The 19,153-nt window shown below is 56.3% G+C and overlaps 2 protein-coding genes across 7 annotated transcripts; both read right to left on the bottom strand.

Annotated features, from left to right (window-relative positions):
* Positions 1-229: 229 nt before the first annotated feature.
* Positions 230-4,662, bottom strand: NECAP2 (NECAP endocytosis associated 2). Its single transcript, XM_005528241.3, has 8 exons — positions 4,528-4,662; positions 3,727-3,827; positions 3,525-3,629; positions 2,737-2,818; positions 2,074-2,182; positions 1,589-1,751; positions 1,383-1,458; positions 230-1,097 (listed from the first exon to the last, which is right to left on the bottom strand). Exons 1-8 carry the CDS (start codon positions 4,623-4,625, stop codon positions 1,049-1,051), a joined length of 783 nt encoding a protein of 260 aa, XP_005528298.1. The 5' UTR covers positions 4,626-4,662; the 3' UTR covers positions 230-1,048.
* A 1,324-nt stretch (positions 4,663-5,986) lies between these two features.
* On the bottom strand, positions 5,987-19,017 carry SZRD1 (SUZ RNA binding domain containing 1). Of its 6 annotated transcripts, none has more exons than XM_088066510.1 (5): positions 18,966-19,017; positions 18,462-18,580; positions 10,090-10,139; positions 8,994-9,251; positions 5,987-7,892 (listed from the first exon to the last, which is right to left on the bottom strand). In XM_088066510.1, exons 1-5 carry the CDS (start codon positions 19,000-19,002, stop codon positions 7,790-7,792), a joined length of 567 nt encoding a protein of 188 aa, XP_087922636.1. In that variant the 5' UTR covers positions 19,003-19,017; the 3' UTR covers positions 5,987-7,789. The 6 variants fall into 6 exon arrangements, with proteins under 6 accessions (XP_087922636.1, XP_087922637.1, XP_014112744.1 ...); XM_088066511.1 differs by having other exon boundaries at positions 8,994-9,248; XM_014257269.2 differs by lacking the exons at positions 18,462-18,580; positions 18,966-19,017 and adding exons at positions 10,517-11,260; positions 11,405-11,830.
* Positions 19,018-19,153: the final 136 nt, after the last annotated feature.

Here is a 19,153-nt window from a genome sequence, read left to right as displayed (position 1 = left end):
CTCCAATTCCACCCCACAGCGTCCCAAAACTCCTCCTTTTCCCCTCATTTCTTCTCCAACCTTCCCCTCCCGGCGTCCTTCCCAACAGAAACCACTGCTAAGCAACAGGTTCTGTTGTGCTCCGTGTCCAATCCCATTCCCTCGGCACCGGCAAGGAATGGGAATCTCAAAAGCCCATCCTGGACGCTCCGAGCTCACCCAGGGGAAGGGAAAAAACAAAATTCCAGTCTGGCATCAAAAGCATTTTATTGTTCACTTGGAAGCGTTACATTCTCACCTGGGTTCGCTGCCAGGCCCAGGGGAAAGCTTTGAAAGCAAAATGCCCGTCATCCAGTTGGAAATGGAAAGGAAAATCCAAAGGGTTGGATAAAAATAAGTGGGATTTCGTACTCGGAAAAGCCTTAATATAAATAGGTAAGAAAATATTTATTTGTTTCAAGAGGAATCTCAACCCCAGAGGTGTCCAAGAGCCCGATTCCGTTCTGTCCTTAATAAAATGTCCATGGAAAGGAGTAAAAAAATCGTGTCTTCAAAATAGAGGAGGAGTAAAACCAACTTCCCAGAGTAAGAAATGAGGAATTTCAGGATGGAAAGGCCAGGATCAGGCTCCCCACATCCCGGTTAAGTGCTCAGAAAAAATTCCAGGCGGTGCTTGGTGTCCTGGCAGGGAAAGGTTTGTGTGGATCTGGGAGGTGGGACGGCTCCAGGAGGATGCTCCTCGCCCAGGGAAGGATTTATCCAGCCCAAAAGCACGAGCAGAAGGCAGAGGAGCCTCTGAGGGGACTCGGAGCTCTCCCTCCTTATCCAGGAGAGGGAAGGACCTGAGGGATTTCCCCAGAGGAGGAGGAGGAGGCTCCAGCTCTCCCAGGATCCAGGCCCTGCATGTGCAGCGTTTTAAGGCGTGTAGCTGTTTCCTTCCAGCACCGATTCCAGCATTTTGGAGCTGGGCAGGGTTTGAGGGCAGGAATCCTGAGGCTGCTTCTTTGGTCCTGAAGGAATCCCAAGGATCCCAGCACCCCCGAGGGGGAAAAGCAGATCAAGGTCAGGATCAGAACTGAACCCAGCCTGTGCTCCCCTGAGCCTGGCTGGAAGCCGACCTGGAGAGAGAGAAAAACAGGGATAAAACGGTGTTTGGAAATGCTAAAGGCATCCAGAGAGGAAACTGGGCTGCAAATGGGTCACCCAGGACCAGCCCAAAACTCTCCTGGAGCAACAGAGCAAGAAGTGCCCGAACTGAGGGAATTGGCAGCACAGAGGCAGAGCCGTTCCCAAACCCAAAAGTTGGGACTGGATGGAGCAGTGCCCCCTCCCCAGCAGGGTTTGCCAGCAAAACCAAGCGGTTTTGGGGCATCCACATCCCCCCAAATCCCCCTCCTGCTCACCCCGAAGCTTTGGCAAAGTCTCCCCAGACATCAGCAGCAGGAGGAGCAGCGGGCTGAGGCCAGGACAACGGGGAGTCTGTCACAAAGTCGGGAGGAGACAAAACAGAACACCAGCAGTGATTTCCCACTCTCATTCCCATTCTCCCCCGTTTCTGCCCGCTCTGAGGGATGCAGCAGCCCCTCGGGAGCTCTGTGGGAGGGCAGACCTGTGATGGGGGTTCCTGGGAGCTGGCTGGGTGTGGAGAACGGAGCTGGCCGCTCCCCAGAGCCAGATTTTCCTCCAGGGGGTGGTGGGAGCAAGCTCAGGCCCCCAGGCCCTGCAGGACGTGGCCTGGTGCTCCCTGTCCCTCCTTCTTTTTTCTTCATGTTCTGAAAGGAGAGCAGGAGGTTTGGATGGGATTCCATTTAAACCCAGAGCATGAAAACCCTGGAAGGCAAATTGTTTTGATTTGGGAATAAAATCCTGCACTGCTGCAACCCCTCACTGCTGGTGTATCCAGAGGGGTCACAGCAGGGGTGGATTTTACCCCCAGATCCCACAAGCCTGCTTTTGGCAGCAGGAAAATCCCTGCAGGCAGAGTTATCCCGATGGGCTCTGCCCCAGGCCCATGCCCGGGGATTTTGGGGAGGAGCTGCTGCTTCCTGGTGCCACTCGAAGGAAAAGCTGGAATCAGCTGGAAAAGGCCCTCACAGCAATGTTGAGTTTGATGGTTTGCCCCTCCTTAAAGCCCAGATCCAGTTTGGGTCCCTGCTCCAGGTCCTGGGCCTGCCGGGCCAGCTCGCTCTGCTGCCTCACCCACCTGTGGGAATGAAATCCATGGAAAAGGAGAGCTCACAGCCTGCCCAGGCTCCCCCAGACAGATAAATCCTGCTCAGGATCATCCCCTCTGAGCTGTGAGCCGAGACCTCACCTGAGGGAGCAGCCAGGGGATGATTCCCAGAAGCGGCAGCTGGAGCCCCACAGATCCCACAGGCGGCACCATCCCTCCCCAAAACCCCAAAACCCCAAAATCTCAAAATCTCAAAATCCCCAAACCCCAAAACCCCAAAATCCCAAAATCCCAAAACCCCAAAATCCCCAGACCCCACCGTTCCCAGCAGCTGGAGCAGCCCCTCAGGGCAGCCACTCACAGCTGATACAGGAAGCAGAGGACATAAATTAGGGAATCTGGACTGGGAATTTGGGCTTGGAAGCCCAGTTTGGGACACTGCTGATCACTGATCACTGGAGAGAGGACGAGCTGCGAGTTTCCTCCTCCACACCTGCCCGCCCCAGCTCCCACTTCTCCACCACTCCTGGAGGAGAACTGCCAAAAGTGGAGCCGAGAGGACACAGGGAGAGGCACAAACTCACTTGAAGTGGTCCTGGAGAGCCACGTTGAAGTCAAAGGCATCTCCTCTGTCCACAAAGCCGACCCCGATGAATGCCCGGCGGCCTGGGCAGGGAGGAGGAGTCAGGGCTGGGATGCTCAGCAGAGGAGGAGGAGGAGGAGGAGGGATGGGAGGATGCTCCATCCTGCACATCCCCCGTGCCTGGCGCTGCCTCCAGAGGGAGCTGGGACACTGGAGACCGAGCCACGGGACCGGGGATCACAGAATCCCAGCACGGTTTAGGTTGGAAGGACTGTAAATCCCATCCCATCCCACCCCTGCCAGGGTAACACCTTCCACTGCCCCAGGCTGCTCCAAGCCCCGTCCAACCTTGGCCACTTCCAGGGATCCAGGGACAGCCACAGCTTCTCTGGGCTCCTGTGCCAGGGCCTGCCCACCCTCACAGGGAGGAATTCCTTCCCAATATCCCATCCATCCCTGCCCTCTGGCACTGGGAGCCATTCCCTGTGTCCTGTCCCTCCATCCCTTGTCCCCAATCCCTCTCCAGCTCTCCTGGAGCCCCTTTAGGGACAAGAAGGCCACAATTAAGTCACCCCAGAGCCTTCCCTTCTCTAAATGCACCTGCAGCTTCAGTACAAACAGCTTTTTAATTAACTGGCAGGAGGGGGATGCTCCCGCAACGCTGAGCAGCCAAACCTAAGTGTTTTTGTTCAGAGCCGTGGGAGGGAGGCAGCTCCTCCCCGAGCAGGGAATATTCCAGCACGGAAATCAGGAGCAGCGAGGGCTCTCGGGGGGCTGTGAGGGACCCACCGTTGCCATCCTCAACGCGGATGACAAAATATCTGCTGGAGTCCGTGACACCCTCCACAGCGATCCCGGGGAACTGCTCCACGGGAGCCTGGGCGAAGAGCTCTCCTGGAAAACAGCGAGGGGTAAAACTCCGCGCTGGGTAGCTCCGCGCTGGGCCCCGCAGCGCTGCTCCCCGCCGAGCCCCGGGTTTTTCTCTCCTCACCCGAGCTCTTGTCCTCCAGTTTGATGAAGGCCGTGCTGCCCTTGGCCGTGACTCGCAGGCGGCCGCTCCAGGCCGGCTGCTCCAGCTGCCACTCGGCGGCTCTGGGGGCACCAAGGGCAGCGTGAGCCCGGGGGAACGGGGCAGCCACGGTGCCACGGGGATTTGGCATAAATTGGCTCGTTTCAGCCCAAAACAGCCGCTGGCTTGGGGCGGGGAGCGGGCAGGAGCTGCGAGGGAGGTTTCGGTTCCTTTTCCGCGGAGTTTCCACAGCCCGAGTTAGGGACAGGCGGCGCTGGGGCCCCCAAAACACACGGGGGGATGGAGACCCTGCCGTGGGGTGGGGATGGGGGGCACAGAGACCTCCTGAGAGAACCCACGGGGGCCGGGAGTTCCCACACGAGGGCTGAGACACCCCATGAGGGGCAGCTCTCCATGAGGGGCAGCTCTCCATGAGGGGCAGCTCGCCATGAGGGGCAGCTCTCCATGAGGGGCAGCTCGCCATGAGGGGCAGCTCTCCATGAGGGGCAGCTCTCCATGAGGGGCAGCTCTCCATGAGGGGCAGCTCGCCATGAGAGGCAGCTCTCCATGAGGGGCAGCTCTCCCACGGGGGCCGCGATTTCCCACACAAGGGCTACCCCCTGAGGGGCAGCTCTCCCACGGGGACGGACAGACCCCAAACGCCTCCCGGGAACCCCCCAAGCCTCATGAGGAGGGGACTCCCCACAAAGCCCACAGGAAGAGGGAGAGCCCCCCCCCAACGCTAGGAGGCGCTGTCACCTCGCGGGCGGGCGCGGGCCCCACCTGTAGCCGCGGTTGGAGGCCCGCGGCGGTACCCGGTACACGAGCACCGCCGGCTTCACGCACAGCACCGACTCGTACTCCTCCGGTGCCGCCGCCATCGCGGCCCCGCCGCCGCTCGGGCCGCAGTCTCGATGGTGCCTGGGCCTGGGCGGGGCCCGCCGGAGCCAGCGGCGCTTCCGCACCCATGGCGCCCCCTAGCGGGCGGGAGGACCCCGCGGGAACTGGGCCGAGCCCCGGAATTCACCGCTTTTATAAATCAGTAACTTTATAAATCACATAGTGGGGTCTGTTATTTCTATTTATTTATATTATAGTGTTATGTGCTAGAGCATTACATGGTCTATAAGATATGTAAAATATATGTATGTGTGTGTGTGTGTCTGTGTATATATATATAAATATGATACTGGGCTGTATCATATATATAATTATTATTTTATATATATGCCTGTGTATATATATAAATATGATACTGGTTTGTATCATATATAATTATTATTATATATATATGTATGCATATATATATAAATATGATACTGGGTTTTATAATATTATATATAATTATTATTATATATATGTGTGTGTATATATATAAATATGATACTGGGCTGTATAATATTATATATAATTATTATTATATATATGTGTGTGTATATATATAAATATGATACTGGGCTGTATAATATTATATATAATTATTATTATATATATATATGTGTGCATATATATATGATACTGGTTTGTATCATATTATATATAATTATTATTATATATATAAATATGATACTGGGCTGTATAATATTATATATAATTATTATTATATATATATGTGCGTGTATATATATATAAATATGATACTGGGCTGTATAATATATTATAGATATAATTATCTATATATTACAATATATATAATATAGATAATATATAATAGTATGTTATTATTATATTAATATTTCTATATTTTATATTAATACCATGTGTTTACATTATGGATACTATAAGTAAATAGTTAAAAACCATCAGAATTCCAGTAAAAAAACCCCATCAGCTCCAGTGGGAGCTGCCAGGGCTTTTGGAATTGTCACCCCAAGATTGTCCAGCACCTCCTCTGGATATTAGGGAACACAACATCCAGGGGGGAGCCCAGCATGGAGCAACAAAACAATCAGATTTAATTAATTAAATTAACTGATTTGCTTGGTTCTCCTCCAGGGAGGGGCAGCGCTCACATCCACATTTGGGATCCACATCTCCCCTTGGAGCACCGCCCTTCCCACCCTCCTCAGACCTCTCAAGCACCCTAAAAACGGGTTAAAATCCCCTGATATTGGTTAAAACCAGCACAATTATGGGCAAAAGCTCCCAGATTTTACCTTCCTGGTGGTTTTTTACACCCCTGCCACCACAAAACCACCCCTGGCCCACAGGGGGGTAAAAGGAGAGAGCCGTAACGCCGTGAAAAGTTTAAAGACATTTATTTAAAATACAATTTATAAAACGTTTTCTTTCCAGCGCACGTGGTTTTTTGTGGTTTTTTTTTTTTGGGGGGGGGGGGGTGGGTTGGAAACACGCGGTTTCATCCTCCCCCTCCTCGGGATGAAGGCGCTTCCCACAGGAACACCGCCGAGCCCTGCCCGCGGGCGGGATGTGTCCTGGCACCGGGATGCGGCAGGAACGGCCGGGAGAAGGAGATTTTCCAGTGCTGGAAAAGGGGGATTTCGGTGCCGGACGCGGAGGAGGCAGCGATGTGGCCACACCAGAAATCCGCTGGATTTGGGGAGGTTTTTGGCTATTCGATGCTAGTTGTAGGAATAATTAAGGAAAGGCGCAGTGACTACGGTTATTGCTGACGTCCTTCTCCCTCCCGCTCCCTCCCGGAGCTCATCCCGGCCCCCGGGCTGAGCGGGTGGATGAGATCCCCCAAAAGTCAGCGGGATCCCAGGGGGGATCCCTGGGGAATCCCAGCCCACCCCAAAGCAGCTCAGGAAGGTTCAGGTGGATCTCTTGGATACACAGGTAGTTTCCGTTCTCCCGTTTCTGTGGGATTTCAGCCGCGTTTCCGCACGGGGCTTTCCGTGCACAGCAAGATCGGCTCGTTCCCCCTTGAAGAATCCGGCAGGAACCACCAGGAATTCCAGGTTCTGGCCCCTCCAGGAAGAGCATTTAGTGTTCATCCAATCCCTTGATATCGAGTGATCCTCGGCTCCGTCCCTGGGGAGCAGCAGCCTCCCCGTCCTCTTCCCGGGAGCCGGGGCAGGACCATCCCTTCCCCGAGGCCTCGCTGCCTCCCGGGACACCGAGGGATCGTCCAGGCTTTCTCCAAGGCTGCTCTGGTTCCCGGTTCTGCCGTTGCAGGAGGGCTCGTACTGTCCGTGCGCCGCCGGGGCCGGGCCCTCGGGATATCCCACTGCCCGGTGGCACGGCTGGAGCGGCGCCAGAGCCTCTCCTCCTCCTCACATCTCCCAATTCTTCACTGCCCAGCCCTCTGTGGCCGGACAGCAGGCATTTTCACAGGGTCCCTCTGCATTCCCTCCTCCCCACGTACAAGAGAACCCAAAAAGATGTATTTTAAGCTTTTCCTCAAAGCCAGCAGGGAATCGGAGCCAAGCTTTAACAGGAGTGAGATGTGAACTGGGTCCAATTCCGAGGTACCTGGGGGGATCCAGGAGTTCGCTTCCATGGCAGTGGAAATGGAGAAGGAGAGCGTGAGCTTGTCCTCCCCAAGCCATCACATTCATGGAAATCCATTGGAATTCCCTCCGGAACACTCAGCTACCTCTCTGGATTCAAACAAACGGCTCAAACCCTTCCCATGCACTCTGCCCATCCAAGATACAGAAAACAAACAGAAAACCAAATGAAAGAACCTAAAATCCTTGCAAACAGAACTCATTCTGGAAGTGATGAGGACAACATGCGTGGCTGGGGAGGCTTCCCATCTTATTTTTTTTTTTTTTTTTTTTTTTTTTTTATCCTTAAATGCCAGGTTTGGAGTACAACAAACGTTATTGCTGGCGCTCGCTCCGACCCGAGCGGGACACACACGACTCCCCGCGCCCGGCCAGGTCCGGCACGGCCCCTGCGGCCCCCTGGGACAGCCCTGCCGGGATCGCCGCTCACAGTGGGTGCAGAGGGGAGCTCACAGTGCGTGGGGCTCAAGGTCACAGTGGGCAGAGCAAAAAAGGGTCACAGTGCAAATCACCCCGGGACGTGCCCTGGCCCGGGTCCGTGTGTCCGTGCCGGCGGAACGGCGCCTCCGCCTCTATCTGCGCTGCTTGAAGCCCTGCGAGCCATCGGGGCCCAGCGGCTGCCGGATCACGTTGTTGGGCTGCCTGGTGTCCTCAGGCTGCGAGATCCGCGGGGGTCTGTGGGGAGAGGGGCACAGTTGGGCTTGTGGGGACACAGCTGGGGCTTGTGGGGACACAGCTGGGGCTGCGGGGACACAGCTGGGGCTGCGGGGACACAGCTGGGGCTGCGGGGACACAGCTGAGCTTGTGGGGACACAGCTGGGCTTGTGGGGACACAGCTGGGGCTGCAGGGACACAGCTGGGGCTTGTGGGGACACAGCTGGGGCTCGTGGGGACACAGCTGGGGCTTCAGGGACACAGCTGGGGCTTGTGGGGACACAGCTGGGAGTGCGGGGACACAGCTGGGAGTGCGGGGGAGAGGGGACACAGCTGGGGCTTGTGGGGACACAGCTGGGGCTGCGGGGACACAGCTGGGCTTGTGGGGACACAGCTGGGGCTGCGGGGGAGAGGGGACACAGCTGAGGCTGCAGGGACACAGCTGGGGCTGCAGGGACACGGGGAGCAAGGGGAGGGAATGAGGTGTACAATTCCCAGTGCCTCCAGGAAACCCCTGCACCCCCAGGAATGCTGTGGTGTGCTCTGGGATCCCCAGCACAGGAAGGACATGGAACAAGTCCGAAGGAGCCTGCTGGGGTGATCAGGGGGATGGAGCAGCTCTGCTGGGAGTTGAGGCTGAGGGGACTGAGATTGCTCAGCCTGCAACAGAGAACCCCTGGGGTGACCCAACCGTGGCCTTGCAGTGCCTGAAGGGACCAGCAGGAAAGACAGAGGGACCCTGGACAAGAGGCCAAGGGGGAATAGATTCCCTCTGCCAGAGGGCAGGAATGGATTGGATGTTGGGAAGGAATTCCTCCCTGTGAGGGCCTGGCACAGGTCACCCAGAGAAGCCTGGATCCCTGGAAGTGTCCCAAAGGCACACGGATGTGGCACCTGGGGACACGCTCGGTGGCAAACACAGCAGTGCCAGTCACTGGCTGAACTCTGTGATCCCGGAGGACTTTTCCAGCCTCAATGATTCCAGGATTTATGGCACTTCCCCTCACTCCCACGTGGCTGAGGCTCTAACAGAGCCCTCCTCTCTCTGCGCCCCCCAAGGAGCCCACCCATCCCCAGCAGCACCAGGCAGGAATCCCCCAGGAGCCACGGGGCTGCTCTCACCTGTCCAGGATGGGCTTCTCCTGCTCCTCCTCGGGGCTGGCGCTGCCCAGGATGCGTTTCCTGGCCTCGGCGTACTCGGCCTCGCGCTGCGCCAGCGATTTGACGGGGAAGGCGGGGCGGCTGGCCGAGTTGGGGTTGCTGAGGACGCCGTTGCTCGTGGGACGCTTGAGGATGCGGATCTGGGGCGGGGGCCCCGCGGGAAGGCTGTCGTCCTGGATCACAATCGGCACTTTGGGAGGAGATTTGGACTTTCTGCTGCTGGGAACAAAAACATGGGGTTGGTGCTTGTTTTCCACGCGGGATTTCTGCCTGGTGTGTGAATTCCTCACGCTCACGGGGTGCTCCTGTGATTAAGGAATAATTAAAGACCTCGTCATAGCTGTAACTCTAAACTACAGCAGGATGGAAAATCAGTCCCTGCTATGTCTGACACCATCAAACTCTACTGAAGGAAAGGGAGCAGACACTGGTTTAGTTTTAATTTTAGCATTTCTAGTTGAAGATGTTGGGAAAGCACCTTGATTTCATTCCCTGCAAGGATTTCCAGGGCTCCTCTCAGCAGGACAGCCAGCCTGCCATTTCACTGCTCGGAGCCAGCCTTGGCCCCAGCTCACCATCTGAAGGTTTTATAGTCCCTTTTCTGCGTGGAACTCCCAGAGGACAAACCCCATGACTCTCCAATAACCAAAGAGGGGGAAAAAAAACCCCAACAACAAAGGACTTGTCAGCAGTGATTAAAAACATTTCTAGCAGGAGAAAATAACACAGCCCTTGCCTAGACCCAAAGGAAGCAGGAAAAGAAGTTCTCCCTGATGCAAGACACAGCGAGTCAGTCCAGAGGCAGGAGCTGGCATTACCTGACTGACCCATTCCAGTGAAAAGTGCCTCTTTCTTACCGCGCTTCCCCCGGGCTGCAGCTGCACCCAGCCTGGAGGAGCTCTCAGCAGCTCTCTGCTGCCCCGACACGGCTCCCAAGGGACACGGAGACAGCGATTCCCTATTTCCCAACTCCAACCCCGCTCCGTTCCAAGCTGTTTCCTCACTGTTCCCACTCCCTGGGCTGTCCGACAGCACCTCAGGAAAATCAGGATTTTACCTTTCCTTCTGTGTGATCTTCAGCTTCTTTTCCAACCGTCTGTCTATTTCCTTGAAAAGAAGGAGAGAAAAGTAAAAATCACAAGGTTTTTAATAAAATGAAGACCAATCTCAGCTTGGAGGTCGGAGTTTGAGCCTGTCTGGGCGCACATTTAATTCCACTCTCCCAAACACTGATCTGTAAAGGGGGAAGTGTGATTCCACCTGAGGACGAATTGGGAACCAAGAGGCAGGGAAAAGCAAAGCCACCGTGGATAACCCATGAGAAAAGCAAAACCAGCACGAGTGTTTGGTGAGCATACACCCAGAGCAAGGCGTGGGGCGCTCATTTTAATCCCTTCAGCTGGCAGAACACCACCTCTGAGGGCGAAACCCCACGGGATTGCCCAGCAAGGCATTCCCAGATCCAGGTGGGGACCAGGCCAGACCTGCGGGGCACGGGAGCAGCGGCCGGGGCGATCCTCAGGCGCCATTCCAGCGATCCACCAGCTCGATATTCCCGGGGGGAGCCGAGCCCACGGGCAGGGCTGGCTGGCAGGGCCACATTCCTGCGTGGAGAAATCCCTGCCCTGCCCCACACACAGGCTGGGATCCTCCCTGTGCTGCTCCACACGCTGCTGCCGCGGCACCCAGCGCGGAGAGACGCGTTCATCGCTGACAAAGCCGGGCTTTGAGCGTGTCAGCCTCTGCCCGAGGCTGGGATCCAGCTCAGCAAAGGCGGCCGGGTGTTGCAACCGGAGCGGTTACGCAGAGAATCTCGGCTAAGGAGAACCAAGGCAGGTTTCAACCCTCCTGCAGCTGACCTGCCCCAGGCCCACCGGGATTTTTAGATCCTCTCCAAAACAGCTTTTTGTGTTTGATTTAATCATCAAGGAAGAGGGGGGAATGCTACCTGAGAGTGTCCTAGTTTAGCCAGCTGATAACTGGCACCACAGAAAGAAATTCCAAACTTCTGGCAGGAGGCAGCTGCTCTGCTTTGAGGCCTGGCTGCTTCCCCATGCTTTCCATGTTTTTTTTCCCGTGTTTTCCATGAGGAAACAGAGCAGGCACAGCTCAGGAAAGGAATGGGACAGAAATTCCCTGCCCCTGTGAGCAGAGAAGGAGCACAAGTCACTACAAGATGCCAAACCACAGTGCTGGATGTTGGTCATGCAGGCCACGGCAGCCTCCACCTAGAAGGGAATAAATCATTTCAGGAAGATAAAAGGTGGGTGGGAGGCTGAGTTTCCTGCCCAGCCCTGTCCTGGGAGGTAACAAAACCAGGCAGAGCTTCACAAGGCAGGTCTCAGCCAGAGCCTCCCGGGGAGGGCAAACACCTGCAGCTTCCTTCCTCTTCAAGGGGCCTGGGAGGGAGTCCAGCGCTGCTCAGGAGGGAGGAAAACGTGTCTGAGCTGCCTCCTGCCCTCTGAGAGAGGCACGGGGACAGGCTGCAGGAGGACAGCCAGTGAGGATGGAGATGCTGCGGAGCAGCTGGTGGCAAACAATGGAAGCCCAGCTCAGGGGAAGGGGTTGGCTCCTCGCTGAGCCAGCTCAGGTGACATCGTGGTCTTTCTTGAAAGCACATTTTCAGTTTTCCCAGCCCCTGCCTGTGCCCACACCAGGCTGGCACGAGGAGCAAAGCCGGGAGCAGCTAAAACATTCCCTGAATTCCAGCCTCAGCAGCTGATGGAAGCACTGTGCTCTCTGCAGAACATCCTCCACACGCAGGGATCTTGGCCGAATAACATAAACCAACCCCTCCCACCCATCCCAACAACTGTCAGTCCTGCAGCATCCACAGAATTCCTGCTGAGGGGATTCCAGCTGCCTCCAGACATCCACTGGACTTTTGGGTAGAAAAAGTCTCCTTTTGTGTTGAAATAGATGGCCAAAAGCAGCTCCCCGCCCCGCACAGCACTCGGGGTGTCAGAAATTGTGTTCTCTTTCAAACACAGGGACTGCTGCTGCATTTTCCAGGAAGCTCAGTGTTTATTACCAGGATGTTTGGAATTGTAGGAATGGAGGGTTCGAACACCACGTGCAGAGACAGCCCCAGCCTTGAGCAGCCTCACAGCTCGTGACAGGGATCACTCCACCAATTTAAAAGCAGAACCACCTTGGCACTGCTCATTTTTAATTAAAATCAAATCCCTGCTGCCGCTCTGCACTGATCCATCCGTCTGCTGATGTCATTCCCTCTCCTCTGCTGTGTCACGCTGTCACCGGCTGGGTAAGGAGGTAAAATTAGGAACTGACTTGGAGGGCAAGCGCCAGAGGCACTACAAGCACCACAGGCATGAGCTGTCTGCAGAGGCAGCTGGATTTGGCATCCGAGGACCTGGACAGGTCACTGTGGACAAACCCCAGCCATCCATCACCTGAGGGGCTCTTCCAGCTCCCCCTTCCCTGACAAACCCATCTCCAAAAACTAAACCTGGTTCACATCCCTGCACAAAACCCCCTCCCCAAAGATTAGCAAGGAATGTCACCCACCTATTTTTAGGGCTATTATTTGTGGATGCCAAACAGCACCCAAACAAACAGCCTGAAGGAGACTCTGTTCTCTGACATTTAGGCTGCGTTTGTGGACAAAGACGTCATGGAAACTGAGCTCCAGCCCCAGCACCGCCATCCTTCCTACCCCTACCCTGAAGGAAACAGGATCCACAACCCACCCCTGAATGCAGACACAAAGGGGCTGCTCAGATCCCACGTTCCTGTGGCCTGGCATCCTAAAAGCCACCCTAAAAGCCAGCCCAGCCATAAAGCTGCTACCTTGGGGGTGTTCCTGGTGAGCTGGAGACCCTCAGCACCCCAGGAACGTGTCCTTCAGGGAGGGATGGCCCTGCAGAGCCCCCGTGGGACGGAGGCACATTGCCAAGCAAAACCAGAATACTGCAAAGGTTTGCCCAGAATCTTTTTGGTGTGGGAAGTCCAAATCCATCCTGGGCTGATCCCAGCACTATGGCAGCAGGAGAGGGGGGATCCTGCCCCTCTGCCCTGCCCAGGTGAGACCCCACCTGCAGAGCTGCCCCAGCCCCGGGTGCCCAGAGCAGCTGGGGCTGCTCCTGGATCCCTGGAAGTGCCCAAGGCCAGGCTGGACAGGGCTTGGAGCAGCCTGGGATAATGGAAAGTGTCCCTGCCCCTGGCTGGACGTGGAATGAGATTTAAGATCCCTCCAACACAAACCATTCTGGGATTCTGTGACCCTCCCAGCCCTGACACCAAAACCCAGTTTTCCTTGTGGACACAGCTCCTGCACACCCCAAGCTCGTTACTGTGACCACAGCAGTCATTAGCAGAGGGAGGTCACAGCGTCACACTCCAAAACATTTCCCTTCTGACTCTGCTGGACTTCACTCCCATTCAGCAAGTCCCAGTGACAGGAGCTGAAACCCTCAGATCTGGTGACCTGGAGCCTTTGCTGGCAGGTGACACCCACCTGAGCCTCACAGGTTCACTGAGGTGACAGACAGGTGCCACCTCAGGTGACCTGTGCTCCCTGAGCGCTGTGACACAACCCCCAGGCAGGGACAAAGTCCATGGCCAGCCTTTGGCTGCTCCCATCCTCCTGGAGTGGCCCAACTGGGGCATGGGGCAGGTTCTCCCTTCCTGGGGGGACTGCTGAGGCACAGCTGGGAATCTGCAAACTCCAGGGTGAAAAAGACACACAAGGAGATTAATTCCATGATTTTTTTAACCTGTTTTGGATTGCCAGAGTAATATTTGAGCTGCAGGGACCCCCAGGGATCAGAGTCCAGCCCCTGGCCCTGCACAGACACCCCAGCAAAGCCACCCTGTCCAAACCCTGCTGCAGCTCTGGCAGCCTCGGGGCCGTGCCCATTCCCTGGGGAGCCTGGGCAGTGCCAGCACCTCTGGGGGAAGAGACTTTCCTGATCTCCAACCTAAACCCCCCTGGCACAGCTCCAGCCCTTCCCTCAGTCCTGTCCCTGCTCACAGGGCAGAGAACAGAGCTGTCTCTCCCCTTGGGATGAAGCTGAAAGAGATTCTGACCTGAAATCAACTCTTAAGGCTCTGACACACTCACATTTCAGTTGGCAAAGGAATAACCAATGAGTCCATCTATCAAGCACCGATTCCAAGCCGAGGATCACCCGTGACCATGGACACACTCCAGTTCTGGAGCCCAGCTTCCCATCTAGCCTTTAATTACTGCTTTAACCAGGTAAACAGACCTGAGTGTCACCAACTGACCTCTCATTTGCGATTCCAGCTGGGCCACACAACACAAAAACAAACCAGGAATTAAGGCCCATGTGTGCATTCTGCCCCAGACTGGCCTTTGAAGCCCTTACTCCAAACTCAGACAGTTCACATGTTACTCACACCCTGGTTTTCCATCCCTAATCCCAGACAAGCAAAACCTCCCCATCCCACAGACACTCCAGGGCTCTAATGAGACACCAGGGAGGTGACAGGGGTCCAGAGCCCCCACAGAGCTCTGCTGCACCCCGTGGCCCCGGGATTCCTGGGAGAGGGGACACTGCCAGAACAGAGGGCACCGTGGTGGTCACTCAGGGGTGGCACATTCCCAAGGAGCTGCTCCGTTTTCAGGGCAATTCTGATGGCACAAAACCAAGAGACAAACAGAGGCTGTGTTAAACACCTAAACAACCACTGGAGGATTCGTTTTACAGCTCCTTGAGTGACCAAACCCAAGCAGATGTGTCAGGTTTTTTGGGGGTTTTCTTCAACCTAATGAGATTTTCCTGGTGCCTGATCTGGGAGAGCTGCAACAGAGAAATAAAATGGATTTTAATTACGAGGCCAAGGGATCTCTGCTCAGCCCAGAGCTGTCTCTTGCTGACAAACCATCCTTCAGGCCTTGAGCAGAAGTTTTCACCCTCACCAGAAACTACAAACAAAAATCCCCAGAACTAAAAATCTGGTGTATTTGCTTTCCCAAGGAGAACCCTGTGGGAGGAATACTGAACAGGTACATGCTGGGACACAGGCAACGTGTCCTGCCTCCTGTAGCTGTGACTTTGGGGCACTGGAATGTCCCCAGCTGCACCAGAGTCCATCAGGACCACAGGAACCACGGGACAAGAGGAGGCTGGGCTCTCCTGCGCTGTATCCTGCTCAGCATCCCACTTCCTGCAGGCACCACCAGCAGCTCCAGGGCTCCTTCCTGCCAGGCATGGAGTGAAATCCCCCACTCCTGCCCCCTCTCCCACCCTGCACAGGCAGCTCACTTCCCACGCCCCTCCAACTGCTCCCACAGGCATCCAGAGCCCAACAACTGCAACAGCAGCTGCTCCTCCTGCCAGGCCTACAGGGAGAGGCTGAGGGAGCTGGGAAGGGGCTCAGCCTGGAGAAAAGGAGGCTCAGGGGGAATTTCTGACTCTGCACAAGTCCCTGACAGGAGGGGACAGCCGGGGGGGTCGGGCTCTGCTCCCAGGGACAGGAGGAGAGGGAACGGCCTCAGGCTGGGCCAGGGGAGGCTCAGGGTGGACAGCAGCAGGAATTTCCCCATGGAAAGGGAGCTCAGGCCTTGGCAGGGGCTGCCCAGGTTTGGAGTGCCCATCCCTGGAGGTGTCCAAGGAAGGGCTGGATGTGGCACAAGGTGGGCATTGAGCATTCAATACTCCTGGAGGGCTTTTCCAATCAATTCTGTGATTCCCCAAGGAATCTCCCTGCCCACCAGCACAAGCACTACTGAGGTTATGAGCACGAATTCCCAGCAGTTTGGACTGGAAAAGAGCGTGAGAAAGGATAAGTGACAGAGACGTTTCCTTCTAAGGAAAAGCACCTGAGAGGTACCAGCAGGAAGGACAAACTGGGACGATGCTGCACGGCAGGACTGGAGCAGCAGAACCATTTTAAACCATTACTCAAGGCCACAGTCATCAGGTCCCGGGGCTCCAGCCGTGTCCCTTCATGGAGCGGTTTCAGAGTGCTGGAATTAACTCCACCACCGGGCACGAGGCTGGGCACAGCCCCCGGCTCCGCTGCCAGCCTGGCACTGGCCCCTCTCGGGCATTGAGTTACAAGGCTCTGTTTTGCTCCCCTGGCTCTGGCCAGGTGTAATCCAATCCCTTGCCCACAGTCCCGTTCAGAATCCTCAGCGAGGCCCTGTCCGGAGCTCCTTCTGCCCTCTGATCCTCAAGGAGCCCGGGGAACTCATTAAAAGCAGAGATTGCCTGGCGGAGTTTCCTTTCCCTGCGAACACCCCGCAGAGCACCCGCCCACACTCCTGCTAAAACAGTCCCTGTATTTGCAAGCACAGCACACACAAATCCTCGGGGTCTCTCAGCGTGACAGACACGATGCCAATTCCAGCTCCTGAGCCGCTCTTACAGCGGGGACCCAGCTCGGACTCTCCCCGTTCTGCCCGAGCACGCTCCGATCAAGGGGGAAAAGGCGTTCGGGTGCGCGCCCGCAGCCCCGCTGTGTCCCCAGAGCCCCGCAGGGATCACCACCACGCACATTTTGGCTCTGCTCGCCGCCCTCCCCCTCCTGCTTCACCCCCCCGGGCACCGGAGCCTTGCGCGGGGCGGGGCTGGGCCGCGACCCCGCTGAGCCCCCGCTGCCGCAGCCCTGCCGAGCCCAGCTGCGGTTCGCACACCGAGGAGCACACGGAGAACGGGCAGGGAGCTGCTCCAAGGAGGGACCTGATGTGGGACCGAAAAACGGGCGAGCAGCGGGGCTGGGGGCGGCCCGCAGTCTCCCCACGCCGAGCGAGGCCGCGGTCCCCTTAAGAGGCCTAGCAGCGCCGCGGGGCGGCCGCGCCGCCGGACGCGTCCCGCCGCCTCCTCAGGCAGCGCCGCGCCCCCGCCCGCGCCCCCCCGGCGCCCCCAGCCAGCCGCGCGGCCCTGCGCCGCCGCCCTCACCCCGCTGTCGGCCGCCTCCTCCCAGCTCTCCGCGACCTCCTCATCTTCCATTTTAATTCCCGTCCGCCGCCGGGCCCGCGCCCCGCGCATGCGCGCGCCGCCCGCCGGCCCGCGCCCGGCAACGCACGCGCAGCGCGCGGAAAGGGCGGGAAGCGGCGGCGGGGCCGCGGCGCCCCCCGGCGGCCCGGAGGACCAGGCTCAGGGCAGGTGTTTGTTTCGGTGTTTTACTTAAATTTTGAGCTGTTTTCCCTTAGTTTGGGCGTGTTTTCGTTTTGAGGCCTTTGCCTTCAATTTTTGTGTGTTTTCCCACAATTTTGAGGAGTTTTCCCTTAATTTTGAGGTGTTTTTCCTTGTTTTTTGGGGTGTTTTCTCTTAATTTTGGAGTATTTTTTTCGGTTTGTTTTTCTATAGTTTTGTTTTCCCGTGATTTTTGTGTCTCTTCTCTTAGTTTTAGGTTGTTTTCTCTTAATTTTGAGGCGTCTTCCCCCAGTTTTGGGTTATTGGACAAATCTCTTCCCAAATTTAGGCTATTTCAGCCACCAATCCAACCTCTGGTCCCTCCTGCAGAAATCCAGGTGTCCATCCTCCAATTTCTGCCTCTTCATTTAAGCCCAAAGCTGCTCTTTCAGAGCACAAGGATAAGGCTCCAGCCTCCAGAAACATCAAAAATTCCCCAAGACTCTGTAATTTCTTAAGCCTTTCTCATTTATATCCAAGATATTCACCACTCCAATGTTCTCCTTTGAGCTCCGAGCCATACAAAGGTTTTTGGGTGGGATTTGTGTTTCCTCTTCCCTGCTTAAAAATTAACTGCCCCTTCAGCATCTTAATAAAACCCCAATTTTCACACAGGGAGCTACAGAACCTGCCCTTAAATCCTTAACTTTTCCCCCAAATTCCCACCCAAGAGCCAGAGTTTGCCGGCAGATGGCGACTGTACTCCTAAAAAAATATCACAATAAACCTCCAGCTAAAATAATTCCTGATCCCTGTGGTCTGCCCTGACCCTGAGTCTCCCACTCCTCTGCTAAGCCCAAAATCTGGGTAGGAAACCCCCGGACACCCCTACAGGTGGATTTTGGGGGGCTGTTTATCCAAGGTGGAAATGTTGGAGAGGATTTGGGGGTTGTGCAGTGCTTCGGGAACATTAAATCCTTGGATTTCAGCTCTTTTTGGCAGCTCAGTGGGGTGAGAGATGGTGTTTCCCCTCCTTAGGAATGCTGCCCATGGAGGAAAACTTGAAGCAGCCTGGGGCTGTTTGTGCCCATCCTCTGGGGTTTTTCCAGAAGGTAACAGGAACCGAGTTTGTGCCTGGCATGGTTGGCTCGATCCCTTCCAGCGGCGTTCTCTTGGACGTTTCCTTCCATCCTGCTGTAAGAAATCCCCTTCCCAGCCATGTTTGACCCCGAGCATCCCAAAAATCTCGGTGGGATCCATTGGGACCGCAGCACTGATGGCTGTGTCACAACCCAAGAGTTCTCATCTGCTGGAGGACAACCCCATGGCTCCCCCCAGGTTACCCCAGCCCTCCACAAAGCACCTGGGACACATCCCGTGGCTTCTCCCCGGCAATCCAGGCTCTCCGTGAGGCTTCTGGAGCATCCCCTCGGTCAGGGCACGGGCACAGGCTGAGCAGGCTCCTCCATGCGGGATGTGGCTCTGTGGGAAGGGGGGGCAGTGATTGTATTTATTCAACACGTATATGAGAATAACGTCCCCACACAACCCGCCAGCCGCATCTGATGCCAAAGCACAGCCCCGCACAGGGATGCTGCCCCATGGAATGGGCTCCACTCCCTCTTTTCCTCACCTCCATGGGAAGAGAGGCACCGCAGCCCTCCAGGAACGGGTCACACCACACCTTCCCGCTGAGCCCTCACAGGCTCCAGCTCTCTGAGGGATACGCAGGGACATGGAGGGGCTGCAGCAGGTGCTGAGGGGCACCGCTGCAGGCAGAGCGGGTCCCCGTGCCCCAGCCGTGCCTCCCGGGGCTGAGGGTGAGGGAGGGAAACCAGGAGGGAGCGGGACAAGGAACGGGACCCACCCTGGCACCTTCGCCTCAGCGCCGACCTCCCCAACATGGCGGCAGCAGCACCGAGGAATGGCGGCCCCAGGGCTGCGCCACAGAGCGATGGCTTGACCTTCCCATCATGGCGGCAGCAGAACCCCACCCATCCCCAGCATCACGTGATGCCGGGAGCGGCCCCCCGCGCCTGCGCGGTGCGCGGCCGG

This window comes from Pseudopodoces humilis, chromosome 24 (assembly GCF_049639895.1).
Source record: "Pseudopodoces humilis isolate 2021_Gansu_Grassland_sample_001 chromosome 24, ASM4963989v1, whole genome shotgun sequence".
Taxonomy (NCBI): domain Eukaryota; kingdom Metazoa; phylum Chordata; class Aves; order Passeriformes; family Paridae; genus Pseudopodoces; species Pseudopodoces humilis.
This window is presented reverse-complemented; position numbering and strand designations above follow the sequence as displayed.

Coding starts and splice junctions, on each gene's coding strand:
- NECAP2 (XM_005528241.3), bottom strand. CDS start 4,625: ATGGCGGCGGCACCGGAGGAGTACGAGTCGGTGCTGTGCGTGAAGCCG. Junction 2,183..2,736: donor GCTCTCCAGGACCACTTCAA/GTGAGTTTGTGC, acceptor TCATTCCCACAG/GTGGGTGAGGCAGCAGAGCG. Junction 1,752..2,073: donor CCATCAAACTCAACATTGCT/GTGAGGGCCTTT, acceptor CTCTCCTTTCAG/AACATGAAGAAAAAAGAAGG.
- SZRD1 (XM_088066510.1), bottom strand. CDS start 19,002: ATGTTGGGGAGGTCGGCGCTGAGGCGAAGGTGCCAGG. Junction 18,581..18,965: donor GCTGAGGCGAAGGTGCCAGG/GTGGGTCCCGTT, acceptor CCCTTCCCACAG/AGCCACATCCCGCATGGAGG. Junction 7,893..8,993: donor GAGAAGCCCATCCTGGACAG/GTGAGAGCAGCC, acceptor CTCTCCCCACAG/ACCCCCGCGGATCTCGCAGC.